The following is a 13,919-nucleotide window of genomic DNA, read 5'->3' as shown; positions in this document are numbered from 1 at the left end:
TGCAGAACTTCCCAACATAAATCATCAATATGCATCATAAAAATGTCTGCTGTATTCTCTTCTTAATGCTATTAAAACATCACTGGATTTACTTACAGCTAATTGTAATATACTTTCAGCAAGACCAACTTAACAGAGAAATATCATACCCTTGCTTCATCATTCAACCCAGAAACAGATTTATTTAATTTCCATAGCTTTCTTTCAGCTATATTTCATATTTAACTCACTGCCACTTCTCTTCTAGGCATGCCCATCTTTTAGAAGTTATGATCCTCTCTCCGGCAAGATCTTCATTCCAATCCTTTTTCTTGTCCACCATCATTAATTTCACTGTCTCAATGTTGTGTATTTACCATCTCCGAAGCTGAACGTCCTGTACTCAGCAAAGGTCTCAGTTTTACCCCTTTACATCCCCACCTTCATGAATTTCGGACACAACATGATGTTAAACTCTTCTTCTGTGACTTTTGCCTCTGTGCCTATTTCTTTGGACAAGAGTCCTCTCCCCTTCCCACAGATCCCTTAGCCCATCTCCAAAACTGTCCCTCCACCTGGACCCCTCCGTCTGACTTTTTAACCTGCATTTGACCTGTTCCTTGAGTACTGTCAATGTGACATTGGTTGCCTCAATTTCTTAGATCACCCCCCCCTCACCCCCATTCCAGCCTATCTCCCCGTGAACTGACTGCACTCAGATCCAACCTTGACTTTGTAATTAACCTGCTGATAAGGGTGGTGCTGTTGTCTGGCGAACTGACCTTTACATTGCAGGGTTGAGTGTCAGCTCTCAGATACCTCCTCCCATCTCCCCAGGGACTATGACCCTACTATGGAACATCAGGCCATTGTGTCAACTACGGTCACTAAAACCATCTCACCTGGTGTTCCCACCCCCCCCCTCCCCCCACCCACCCACCCACTGCCTCCAAGCTAATTGTTTCCCAGTCCCACACAACTTGCTTCTGTGTCCTTCCAAAAATCCACAAACAGGACTGACTGGGCAGACCCATTGTTTCTGCCTCTTCTCTCTGTTTGAGCCCTATCTCCACCTATTGTTCACCCTTTATCCCTTCCCCCCATCCTCTGCATTAAAAAAACATTTTCCTAGCTAGTATCAGTTCTGAGAAAGGGTCACTCGATCCAATACGCTAATTCTGATTTCTCTTCACAGATGCTGCCAGACCTACTGAGTTGTTCCAGCAATTTCTGTTTTAGTTTCTGCTTCATAGAACATAGAACATAAAACATTTCAGGGACACCATCACACAAACTGGCTAAAGAACTACAACAGAAACTGAAACACCTGATCAGCGGATCCAGACACTCTATACAGTCAACACAGGAATTCTTGGACATCATCAGAAATATACATATAAACAAGGAAGAAACTATGGTCTCATTCGATGTAACGGCACTGTTCACCTCTATCGACAAAACCCTAGCCAGAGAAACAATAGCCAACCTGCTGGACATACAGTACAGACAACCTATCAACAAAGACTGCATATTCAAACTACTGGACCTGTGCCTCATAACACACTTCACATCCAATAACCAAATATATGAACAAATCAACGGCACACTCATGGGCTCACCCATCTCTGGACTCATAGCAGAAGCTGTAATGCAAAGATTAGAACAAACAGTCTTACCGCAAATTCAACCCAAACTCTGGGTCAGATATGTGGATGACACCTTTGTAATCATTAAAAACACAGAAAGAGAAAACACACACCAGATCATCAACACCATACTCACAGGAATCAGATTCACTAGAGAGGAAGAAAAGGATAACCAACTCCCAATCCCAAATGTGATGGTACAGAGAACACCGAACAGAGATTTCACCACAAAGGTATACAGGAAAGTCACACACACAGACCAAGTCCTGAACTACGAAAGCAACCACCCCAACACACACAAAAGAAGTTGCATCAAGACACTGTTCAAAAGGGCCACAACACACTGCAGTACACCAGAACTGCAAAAAGAGGAAGAAGAACACTCTACAATGTATTTGTCAAAAACAGATACCTCCGCAATTTCATCAACAGATGCCTAAGGGAAAGACAACGGAATGAGGACATGCCACAATCCAAAGGACTAGCCACGTTACCATACATCAAGAACATTTCTGAACTGACAGTCAGACTACTACGACCACTAGGACTCATAACAGCACACAAACCAACGGCCACTCTCAGACAACAACTCACCAGGGCAAAGGACCCGATACCCAGCATGAGCAAAACCAATGTAGTGTACAAAATCCCATGCAAGGACTGTACAAAACACTACATAGGACAAACAGGAAGACAGCTAACGATCCGTATCCATGAACACCAACTAGCAACGAATAGACACGACCAGCTATCGTTAGTAGCCACACCCGCAGATGACAAGAAACATGAGTTTGACTTTGACAACACTACTATTATAGGACAAGCCAAACAGAGAACAGCCAGGGAATTCCTAGAGGAATGGCACTCATCCACAGATTCTATCAACAAACACATCGACCTGGACCCAATATACCGGCCACTACAGCAGACAGCTGGAACTGACAACTGGAAGCGGCAGAGACAAACCACTATAAATGCCGGAGGAAACATCACAAAAGTGCTTCACAGGAGGCTCCCAAGCACTGAGGATGTCACCTAGACAGGGGATGAAACGTCTGCAACACAAATTCCCAGCTCGGCGAACAGAACCACAACAACGAGCACCTGAGCTACAAATCTTCTCATAAACTTTGAACATTACAGCGCAGTATAGGCCCTTCGGCCCTCGATGTTGCGCCGACCAGTCATACCAATCTGAAGCCCATCTAACCTACAGTATTCCATGTACGTCCATATGTTTGTGCAACGACAACTTAAATGCACTTCCTTTCAATATCACCAACAGGCAGTGAGGTGATTTCCTTTGAAATTGCTCCCCCCCGCAAAAGTGCATCAATTGACTTACTTTCTCAGGAACATGTTGCTAAAAATGCTGAGATCATTTTGAGGATCACTTTCCTGCCGTAGAGGATCCACTTACCAACACTAAGATCTTTATTATTGAGCTTTGTTCCTGAGCCATTGGTTTTGCTTTAGTTCCCTGCATCCCATCAACGAGCACATTTTCTTTGTAAATCTAACATGTGCAAGAAGAAACATAGAAACTCAGAGTTGGTGTATGTCATTCGGCCCTTGGAGCCTTCTCCACCATTCAGTAAGATCATGGGGTTGATCCACATTCCTGCTTTCTCTCCATGATCTAAAAATAAGACTGGCTGTTCCCCGTCTGGTAGACTGTGGATATGCCAAATTCTTTTCAGCTCTTCAAATTTCTTTGTTTGACATTCTTATCAACTTATCTTCTCATTTGTTTGCAACCATAAAGTTTTCTCAATCTTTAGACCCCTTAGTATTTCTAATGCCTTTCTTCTATTGATAGTTATTATGTTTAATTGTTCTGTAGGTATCTCAGCATGATAGTAGTGAAGCAAGGATCCTGAGCTGGGGTTTGTCCACTCCAAATGCTTTTATTTGTCTCTCTTCTTTTTTATCTCCTTTACTTATCTCTTGACCCAAGCTTGGATTACATTAGGGGTAGTGAGGAATTCCAGTGTGGACCTGGTGGTGTGTGGGCCCAGCAGGAGCCCCGCGGCGGTGGTGTGTGGCCCCAGCAGGAGCCCCACGGCGGTGGTGTGTGGCCCCAGCAGGAGCCCTGTGGCGGTGGTGTGTGGGCCCAGCAGGAGCCCCGCGGCGGTGGTGTGTGGCCCCAGCAGGAGCCCTGCAGCGGTGGTGTGTGGCCCCAGCAGGAGCCCTGTGGCGGTGGTGTGTGGCCCCAGCAGGAGCCCCGTGGCGGTGGTGTGTGGCCCCAGCAGGCGCCCTGCGGGGCGGTGGCTGGTAGGCCCCATGGCAGTGGCAGGTGGGCCCAGCGCGGGCCTGTGGGGGCTGCAGGTGGGTCCAGCTCGGGCCTCATAATGGTGAATAAGCCCTGATTTACTTTTCGGGGTGACATATGACCTGGCATCAGAAGGGGGCGACTTTATTGTCAGTTGCATCTGCCGCTGACAATGGCGGAAGATCACCATGGCCACTTTGAGGCAGACCCAGTGGTGAATGATGCAACTGTGGCGTTGGTGGGTCTAGCGCAGGTGTTGGCGAGTCAGTGACTGAGGCGAATCAGCCCAGTGGCAATAGGCGGTGCCTTCAACATTGGTTGGTTCCAGTGTAGATGGTGACGAGGCAGTGGGATGAGATGAGGGGATGACAGTGCAGGCATCATTGATGATGATCTGGCTCAGGACTGATGTTCTCTCTCTAAGCTTTAGATTTCCATTTTTTTCTGATTCTTAAACTATCCAAAATAGCACCAACTTGTGACAACAGTGGAAATGCTTTTCAATATAATTTATTGTTTTTCTCACTGTAAAATATGCAAGATTAAAATCATTCATTCACTCTTTAATGTTTCCTGCCTCACTTAGCCCCTTAGTTACTTATTTAGTGCTTTTGATATCCGCTACCATGAAGACTAATGCAAAGTTTTTATTCAATTCCTTTGCCATTTTCTGGTTCCCGATTATTATATCCCCAGCCTCATTCTATAATGGATCTATATTTACTAATGCATCTCTTTTACTTTTTATGTACTTAAATTGACTTTTTAAAAGATGCATTCTTTCGTGGGCCGAGGGCATCGCTAACAAGACTAACAAGCCCATTCCTAATTATCCAGAGGGCAACCACATAGCTGTGGGTCTGGAGTCACATGTAGGCAAGACCAGATAAGAATAGCAGAACGTCAGTAAACCAGATGGTTTTCTCCCCCCAGCAATTGACAATGAATTCATGACCACCATTAGATTCTTAATTTCATTGTATTCAAGTTCACCACCTGTCATGGTGGGATTTGACCCCTGGTCATTATCTGTGTCTCTGGATTAGCCGTCCAGTGTTCATTCCACTAGGCTGTCACTTACCCACACCTCCCCTTGCTGTCTGTTTTTATATTACGTCCTAGTTTTAACTCGATTTAGTTAGGCAAGGGGTGTAATGTGTTCAGGGGCTGACTGACTCTGGCAGAATTGAAACTATGCATCACAATGACAGTGGTAGCACTGTTGATGACACTTTCCATCACTTTGCTGATGATTGAGAGTGGACTGATGGGTGGTAATTGTCCAATTTAGATACATCCTGTTTTTTTGTGGAAAGGAATTACCTGGATAATTAAGTGCATTGTTGGATTGAAGCCAGCATTGCAACCGTACTGTAACTGCTTGGCTAGCGCAGCTATTTCTGGGGCATAGGTCTTCAGTGCTATTGCCATAATATCATCAGGTGTTGGCTTAAGTGAGCTGGTTTATAGGTTTAACAGAAAAGGTGGTTGAGGAACACTTGGCAGAAATTTAAGAAAGTAGTTCACAACTGACAGCAAAGCTATATTCCAGTGACGAGGACCGACTCTGGGAAGGGATTGAACTGACCTGGTTAACCAAGGAAGTTAGGCATGGTATCAAATTCAAAGAAAAAAAAATGCACAATCTGGCAAAATTAGTGGTAAACCAGAGAATTGGGCAAGCGTTAAAAGCCACCAAATGAAGACAAAAAATATAGGGAGAAAATAAACTGGGCAAGTTTAGTAATAGCAGAGTATTGAGAAATACACATTGAAATCAACTGAGACAACAAAGCTTCATGAAGGGGAAATCACACCTGATAAATTTATTAGAGTTCTCTGAAGTAACAAGCAGGATAGATAAAGGGGAACCAGCAGATGCAATTCATTTTGATCACCAATTAGGTTTTGTTATGTTTCATTATGTCCTGCATATAGCATACTTAAGACAAGAGTCATGGTGTAGGGAGTATATATTAGCAGGGAGAGAGAATTGGTTGACTAATAGAAAATTGAAAGTTTAGATAGAGGTCGTTTTCAGGATGGCAACCTATAATTAGTGGAATGCTGCAAGGGTCAGGGCAGGAGCCACTTTTATTTACAACATATTAATACATTGGATGAGGAAAGATAATGTACTATTGCCAAGTTTGCAGAAGTGAGTGGGTAAAACTTTAGCAGATTAAAAAAAATTGTTCATGGGATATGGGTGTCACTGGCTAGGCCAGCATTTATTGCCTATCTCTAATTATCCAGAGGACAGCTCAGAGTAAGTCACATCGCTGTGGGTCTGGAATTGCATGTATGCCAGATCAGGTGAAGAAAGTTATTTCCTTTCCTAAAGAACTTGAATGGACTAGGTGAGTTTTTACGACAATCAACACTGGTGCGAGGTCATCATTAATGAGGTGACTTTCTAATTCCCAATGTTTATTAAATCCAAATTTCACCATCTGTTCGTGGGATTTCTGAATCATTAGTTTCTTGATCATTAGTCCAATGACGACATCCTTATTCCTCAAATGGACTATGTTGTGAGAAAATGTGAGGTGATACAATTTGGCAGGAAGAATAGAAGGGCTGAATATTATTTAAATGGGGAAAGACTGCAAAAACTTGTGGGACAGAGGTGTGTTTGGGAGTCCTTGTGCATGAATTATAAAAAAGCTACTGTCAAAGGTTTAGTGGGCAGTAGGAAGGCAAATGAACTGTTTGTTAGCTATTATTTTGATGGAATGGCATACAAAGATAGGGAGGTCTTGCAAAAACTATACAAGGCAGTAGTCAGAGCGCAGCTGGAATACTGTGAATAGCGTTTGTCCCCATATTTAAGCAAAGATACTGAAATTTGAGGCAGTCCGGAAAAGACTCACTAGATTCATCCTGGGTATGGAGGGATTTTCTTACGAGGAGAGGCTGAGTAAGTTGTACTTAAACTGAATGGAGTTTTGAGGAATGAAAGGGGACTGTATTGAAACACACAGATTCTTCAAGGGTTGACAGAGTCAGCCTGTAGAATTCTTTACTGCAGAAGGCTGTCAAGGTTTGGTTGTTAAGTATATTCAAAGTTAAAAATCATACAATACCAGGTTATAGTCCAAGACGTTTATTTGGAAACACTCGCTTTCGGAGTGCCGCTCTTTCATCAGGACCACCAGGCTTTTAATCTGTATATGAGTCAAGAGCTATGTGGAGAAGTAGAGTTAAAGATTATCAGAATAGCCATGATCTCAAAGAACTTGTTGAGCTGGATGGCCTATATCTGCTGCTGTATCTTCATGTTCTATGGCCCTTAGCCTTTGCAGCATCCAGTGTCTTCAGCCATTTTCTTGTTATCACATGGAGTAAATTGGATTATTTAAAGATCCAAAATCTGTGATTTTGGGGACTTATGGAAGTAGTTGAGATGGATCATCCATTTGGCACTTGCAGCAGAAGAACATATAAATCAGGTTTCTGATTTATTCTCAATCTAAAGAGCTTAACTCCTGTCCCTAATCTTGCGTATTTCGCCAATGTTTGTACTTACCAGGGGCTTTTCCTCTCCTTCCTGCAATAGTGGCTTTTCTTTGTACCCTGCCCATTTAGAATATATGTTATTTTGAGGCCAATTTTTGATTGTTGTCCCCTGGAGAAAATGGCAGCATCCTGTGTCTTTGTATCTAATCACGCCAACTAGTCTCAAGGAATATACCTTAACAATTCGGTTGTCATTCTGCAAACTTGTTATTTTTACATCACTACCTCTAACCTTAGCTGGATGTTTCCATTCTTTTTGCTTTTCCTTTTCATAATATACCATGTCCCTGGAATAAAGTTCATTTCTGATGGTCCTTTATGATTCTTTAAGTCTTGCCAAATTGACTCTGAAACCTCCCCCCCGCCCAATGAATCCTCTCCTGCCACCGCCTCCCCCCCCCAATATGGACCATTCATGCTCTCAGAAAAAGTGTGGAGCTAATTATAGTCTTTTCTCAAGCAGATGGTTGTTCATTACCGAAGGAGTTTTTGGATTCCTCTCAAAAAACAAATTGACATGGACTTTATTTAATCCAACCATTTTCAGTGAGTTGTTTGCATTGATTCCCCATTGCCAGGGCAGATATTAATTTCCAAATTGGCTAGTCGACAGGATTTTATGAAGCACCTCTTTTATTACAATGTGATATATTCCACACAAACCATAACGAAAGGGACTGTCCACTGCTATATTCATTACCAGAGTATTCATCTTTTAATACATATACCCAATGGCAAATTTCCAACCTCATTATCAGGAGTTTAGCCAGTATCCCCAGTCTGGCTCCTGTCCATTCTTTTCACTGTTACCTAATGTAGTTGTCATGTCTATGAAGTGCAAGATGAAGTATTTTTCTCTTATTCCATTCATTCATAACTGTTTCTACAACTTTGTTAAGACTCTTTCTGACTATAGGCTGTGATGGCATCCTCCTGTATTTCTTGCTTATCTCATCATTGTTCCATCTATAAATTTAGTATCCTCATCATGGCTTACTCTTGTATCCTTTAATATGACTTTAACATGTGAGACGATGGCTGGGTAAACAGCCAGTGTAGTTGAGATAATTAGCCTCTTTTTCCCCATATCTGCTATCACCTGATGCTATAACCCGCTTAATATTTTGATTTGTGAAGTTAGGTCTTGTTAAGAGAATATAGTAAATCCTGATTGTATGAACAACAAAATCATTATCTTGTTGTGTTCTATGTCTATTTTTAATTTGATCCTTTTTTTATAGATGGACTACTCAATTAGTGGTCACATTCCAAGAATCTTTAGACTTTGGAGGAATTCCTACAGATTGGAGGGTAGCTAGTGTAACCAAAGTATTTAAAATGGAGGTAATTTCTCAACCAGTGAGTCTGATATCGGTAGTGGGTAAGGTGATAGAATCCATTGTCAAAGATTTTATAGCAGAGCATTTAGAAAACACTGGTAGAATCAGACACAGTCAGTATAGATTTACATAGGGAAGTCATGCTTAACAAATCTACTAGAGTTCTTTGAGGTCGTAATTAGTAGAGTTGGTCAGGGGAAGCCAGTAGATGTGGTTTATTTGGACTTTCAGAAGGCGTTTGACAAAGTCCTGCATTAAAGTTCCCACCTCAGGCGACTCTCTGTGGAGTTTGCACGTTCTCCCCGTGTCTGCGTGGGTTTCCTCTGGGTGCTCCGGTTTCCTCCCACAATCCAAAGATGTGCAGGTTAGGTGAACTGGCCATGCTAAATTGTCCGTAGTGTTAGGTGAAGGGGTAAATGTAGGGGAATGGGTCTGGGTGGGTTGCTCTTCGGCAGGTTGGTGTGGACTTGTTGGGCTGAAGGGCCTGTTTCCACACTGTAAGTAATCTAATCTAATCTAATGGTTAAATTACATTAAAGCACGTAGAATTAAGGATAGTATATGAGATGGATAAAAATTTGGTTAGCAGGCAAGAAACAAAGAGTAGGAATAAATGGGCCTTTTTCTGAATGGCAGGCAATGACTGGTGGGGTACCGCAGGGAGCAACACTAGGACCTCAGCTGTTCACAATTTATGTTAACTATTTTCTAATCAACCTGTTCAGAGATGTTATTACCCACCTCTGGAACAGGTGGGACTTGATTTAGATGAGGGAATTAAATCTAATATCTCAAAATTGGTAAATGACACAAAGCTGGGAAGGAGGACAAGCTGTGAGGAGGATGCACTTGTGTTGCAGTGTGATTTGGACAGTCTGAGTGACTAATCTTAAAATGCATGGCAGGTGTATTATAATCCAGATAAATGTGATGTTGTCCATTTTGATAGCAAAAATAGAAAGGCAAATTATTACTTGTATGGCAATAAATTGAGAGAAGGGAATTTTGATCGATATCTGGGTGTCCATGTGCGTTAGTTACTGAAAGTAAGGGTGCAGGTACAACAGACAGTAAAGAAGCCAAATTGTATGTTGGCCTGCCTGCATAGTAAGAGGTTTGAGTACAGGAACAAGGGTGTCTTGCTGCAATTGTATAGAGCATTGCTGAGGTCACATATGGAAGATTATGTGCAGTTTTGGTCTCCTTATCTGACGAAGGATGTTTTTGCTATAGAAAGAGTACAGCAAAGGTTTACCAAAATGATTCCTGGGATGGCAGGACTGGCATATGAGGAAACATTGAAATGATTAGGATTGTAATCCCTTGAGTTTAGAAGAATAGGGGGGATTCATTACAATCTATAAAATTCCAATAGCATTAGACAGATTAGATTTAGGGAGGGTGTTCCTAATGGTGGGGGAGTCTAGAACCAGGCATTGGAGGTTAAGACAAGGAGTAAATCTTAGGATTGAGATGAAGAGAAATTCCTTCACCCAGAGAGTGCTAAAGCTATGGAATTCACTACGACAGAAAATGGTTGAGGCCAATACATTGTGTTTTCAAGGAGGAGGTAGATACCAGAATCAAGGGGTATGGGTGAGGATCGAATTAGGGTATTGAGTTCAATAGTTGAATGGTGGAGCAGACTCAAAGCATCAAATGACTTATTCCCACTCGTATCTTTTATGTTTCTATGTAATAGTAGAGTATTTATCAGAATAAATTTAATTTCAAGAGAAAGTGGTTTATCCCAACTATGTTACAAGGAACTATTGTTCTTTTTGGTGATTTCAGCTTGTTGTCATCCCAAACCTAGAAAACCTTTTAAGTTCCTTAACCTTATTCCAGTCCTTATTATTTATGGGATCTAAACAGTATTTTAACTAATTCACTTCATACCACACATTGTGGACTAGGTTAGAGTAATAATCTCTAGATTACTACCTGACCTGTGAGCTCAGCAGAAGTTAAAGTTTCTAGAACAAGCAATAGGACAGAGAATATGGAAAGTCTCAGTAATCTAAATTCAGGCACAACAGATAAGGGGACAGTTATGAGGAGGGAGCAGTCAACATATGACTGAGGGTGTTGTATTTAAATATATAAAGTGTACAAAACAAAATAAATGAGCTTGTAACACAGATTGAAATTGGAAGGTATGATTTTGTGGGTATCACAGACACATTGGTGCAAGAAGATCAGAGCTGTGAACTAAATATCCAAGGATACAGGAAAGGTAGGCAGATGGACAGAGATGGCGAGGGTTGTCTGGTTCATAAGAAATGAAATTAAATCAAGAGCAAGAAGTAATATAGAGTCTGAGGTGTGCAATCTGTATTGGTAGAGTCGAGGAAGTGCAAAGGGAAAAAGACCCTGATGGGAGTTATGTACAGGCCTCCGAGCAGTAGTCAAGATATGGAGAAGAAAATAAATCAGGAGATAGAAAAGGCATGTAAGAAAGGCACTATCACACTCATCGGACACTCCAATATGCAGGTGGACTGGGTAGTGTATCTCATGAAAAAGAGTTCACTGAATATCTGTGAGATCGATTTTGGAACAGCTTGTGGTAGAGCCCACTGGGGAACAGGTAATTCTGGATTTAGTGATGTGTAATGAGGTAGATTTGATTAGGGAGCTGAAGTGAAGTAATGAACCTCTGGGGGCAGTGATCAGAAAATGAGAGAATTCAGTTTGAGAGGGAGAAGATTTAACTCAGATGGAATGGTATTACAATTGAATAAAGGTAACTGCAAAGACATGAGGGAAGAACTGGCCAGAGTTGATTTAAGGGGAGCAGCATTAGGAGGCGTTTCTGGGGGTGATTTGGGAGGCACAGCAGAAATTCAACCCAAGGAAAAAGAAACATATTCAGAGGAGGATGAAACAATCATGACTAACAAGGGAAGTCATGGACAGCGTAAAGGCGAAAATCAAGCATACGATGTGGTGAAGACTCGTGGGAATCCAGACTCAGAGTCATAGAGACGTCTGGGAAATTTAACGGACAGTGAAATTCACAACTGATCTTGGAGGAACTGTTTGGGCGAAGTCACAGCACAGAAAGAGATAAGTGAATTGTTTTAAGTGTGACCTACAGAAAGTCTGCAGCAGTGAGTAGAGTGGGTTCTTTCTTGATTATATGTTTTTTGAGATATGTCTCTTGATTAAACTTAAACCATTTGACCTGGGGCAGTGTTTTGTAGAGGAATAAGACGGTGTTATTTTCTGGGTCTGTAGATTGTGAAGGAGCAAAATGGTCTTTAGTAGAGTGACATGCGCTTCTTGTCAGATGTGGGAGCTTAGGCAGATCTTACGGGTTACTGCGGATAATATCTGCAATACGGCTGTTGGTTGCAAATCCTATCAGATTGAATGGATCGGTTGGAGAGAGTTAGAGGCAATGAGGAATTTGCAACAGCAACGGTATGTGATGGATGGCAGTTATAGGAAGGGGGATAATCTCAGATACAGTCACATAGATGGGTTAACTCCAGGAAAGGTAAGAGAGATAGGCAGGTAGTGCAGGAGTCTTCTGTGGCTATCCCCATTTCAAACAAGTCAGCTGTTTTGGAAAATGTAGGGTGTGATCGATTCACAGGGGAATGTAGCACGAACAATCAAGTTTCTGGTATTGAGACTGGCTCTAATGGTTCCAAGAGATCAATTGTGTTAGGGAACTCTCTAGTCCAAGGTACAGACAGACGTTTCTGTGGCCAGCAGTGAAAAATCAGAGTGGTGTGTTGCTTCCCTGGTGCCAGGATCAAGGATATCTCAGAGAGGGTGCAGAATGTTCTCAAGGGGGAGAGGGGCCAGCAAGAGGTCATTGTCCACATTGGAACCAATGACATAGGAAGGGAAAAGGTTGAGAGTCTGAAGGGAGATTACAGAGAGAGGCAGGAATTTAAAAAGGAGGTCCTCGAGTGTAGTAATATCTGGATTACTCTCGATGCTACAAGCTAGTGAGGGCAGGAAGAGGACGATAGAGCAGATGAATGCATGGCTGAAGAGCTGGTGTATGGGAGAAAGATTCACATTTTTGGATCATTGGAAGCTGTTTTCGAGTAGAAGTGACCAGTACAAGAAAGAAGGATTGTACTTAAATTAGAAGGGGACTAATATACTGGCAGGGAGATTTGCAAGAGCTGTTTTGGAGGATTTAAACTAGTAAGGTGTGGTGGGGGGGGAGGTGGAGGAGCCGTGGGACTCAGGGAGATAGGGAGAAAAGAGATCAATCTGAGACTGGTACAGTTGAGAACAGAAGTGAGTCAAACAGTCATGGCAGGCAGGGACAAGGTGGGACTAATAAATTAAACTGCATTTATTTCAGTGCAAGGTGCCTAACAGGGAAGGCAGATGAACTCAGGGCATGGTTAGGAGCATGGGATATCATAGCAATCACAGAAACATGGCTCAGGAATGGGCCGGACTGGCAGCTTAATGTTCCAGGATATTAAGGCCACAGGAAGAATAGAAAGGGAGACGAGAGAGGAGGGGGAGTGGCGTTTTTGATAAGGGATAGCATTACTGTTGTACTGAGGGAGGATATTCCCGGAAATATATCCAAGGAAGTTATTTGGGTGGAATTGAGAAATAAGAAAGGGATAATCACCTTATTGCGATTGTATTATAGACCCCCTAATAGTCTGAGGGAAATTGAGAAGCAAATTTGTAAGGAGATCTCAGCCATCTGTAAAAATAAGAAGTGTCAGTGAGGGAGCATTTTGGGGCCAGCGACCATAATTCTATTAGATTTAAAATAGTGATGGAAAAGGATAGACCAGATCTAAAAGTTGAAGTTCTAAATTGGAGAAAGGCCAATTTTGACGGTATTAGAGTTATAGAGTCATAGAGATGTACAGCATGGAAACAGACTCTTCGGTCCAACCCATCCATGCCGACCAGACATCCCAACCCAATCTAGTCCCACCTGCCAGCACCCGGCCCATATCCCTCCAAACCCTTCCTATTCATATACCCATCCAAATGCCTCTTAAATGTTGCAATTGTACCAGCCTCCACCACATCCTCTGGCAGCTCATTCCATACACGTACCACCCTCTGCGTGAAACAGTTGCCCCTTAGGTCTCTTTTATATCTTTCCCCTCTCACCCTAAACCTATGCCCTCTAGTTCTGGACTCCCCGACCCCAGGGAAAAGACT

The 13,919-nt window shown here is 42.4% G+C and overlaps 1 protein-coding gene across 5 annotated transcripts in view; it reads left to right on the top strand.

Moving 5' to 3' along the window:
- xylb (xylulokinase homolog (H. influenzae)) overlaps positions 1 to 13,919 on the top strand; it is a 305,547-nt gene that overhangs the window by 90,272 nt on the left and 201,356 nt on the right. For 2 of the 5 annotated variants that reach the window (XM_072576324.1, XM_072576325.1), the window contains exon 16: positions 1,175 to 3,405. The exons of the other annotated variants lie outside the window; for them this stretch is intronic. In XM_072576324.1, coding sequence (XP_072432425.1) covers positions 1,175 to 1,218 — 44 coding nt within the window. In that variant the 3' untranslated portion in view covers positions 1,219 to 3,405. Of the gene's footprint in view, positions 1 to 1,174; positions 3,406 to 13,919 lie in introns of those variants that run through there. 5 annotated transcript variants of the gene reach the window in all.

The sequence above is a fragment of the Chiloscyllium punctatum genome, chromosome 8 (genome assembly GCF_047496795.1).
Source record: "Chiloscyllium punctatum isolate Juve2018m chromosome 8, sChiPun1.3, whole genome shotgun sequence".
Taxonomy (NCBI): Eukaryota; Metazoa; Chordata; class Chondrichthyes; order Orectolobiformes; family Hemiscylliidae; genus Chiloscyllium; species Chiloscyllium punctatum.
Note: the sequence above shows the minus strand (reverse complement) of the source record. Positions and strands in the feature narration are given on the sequence as shown.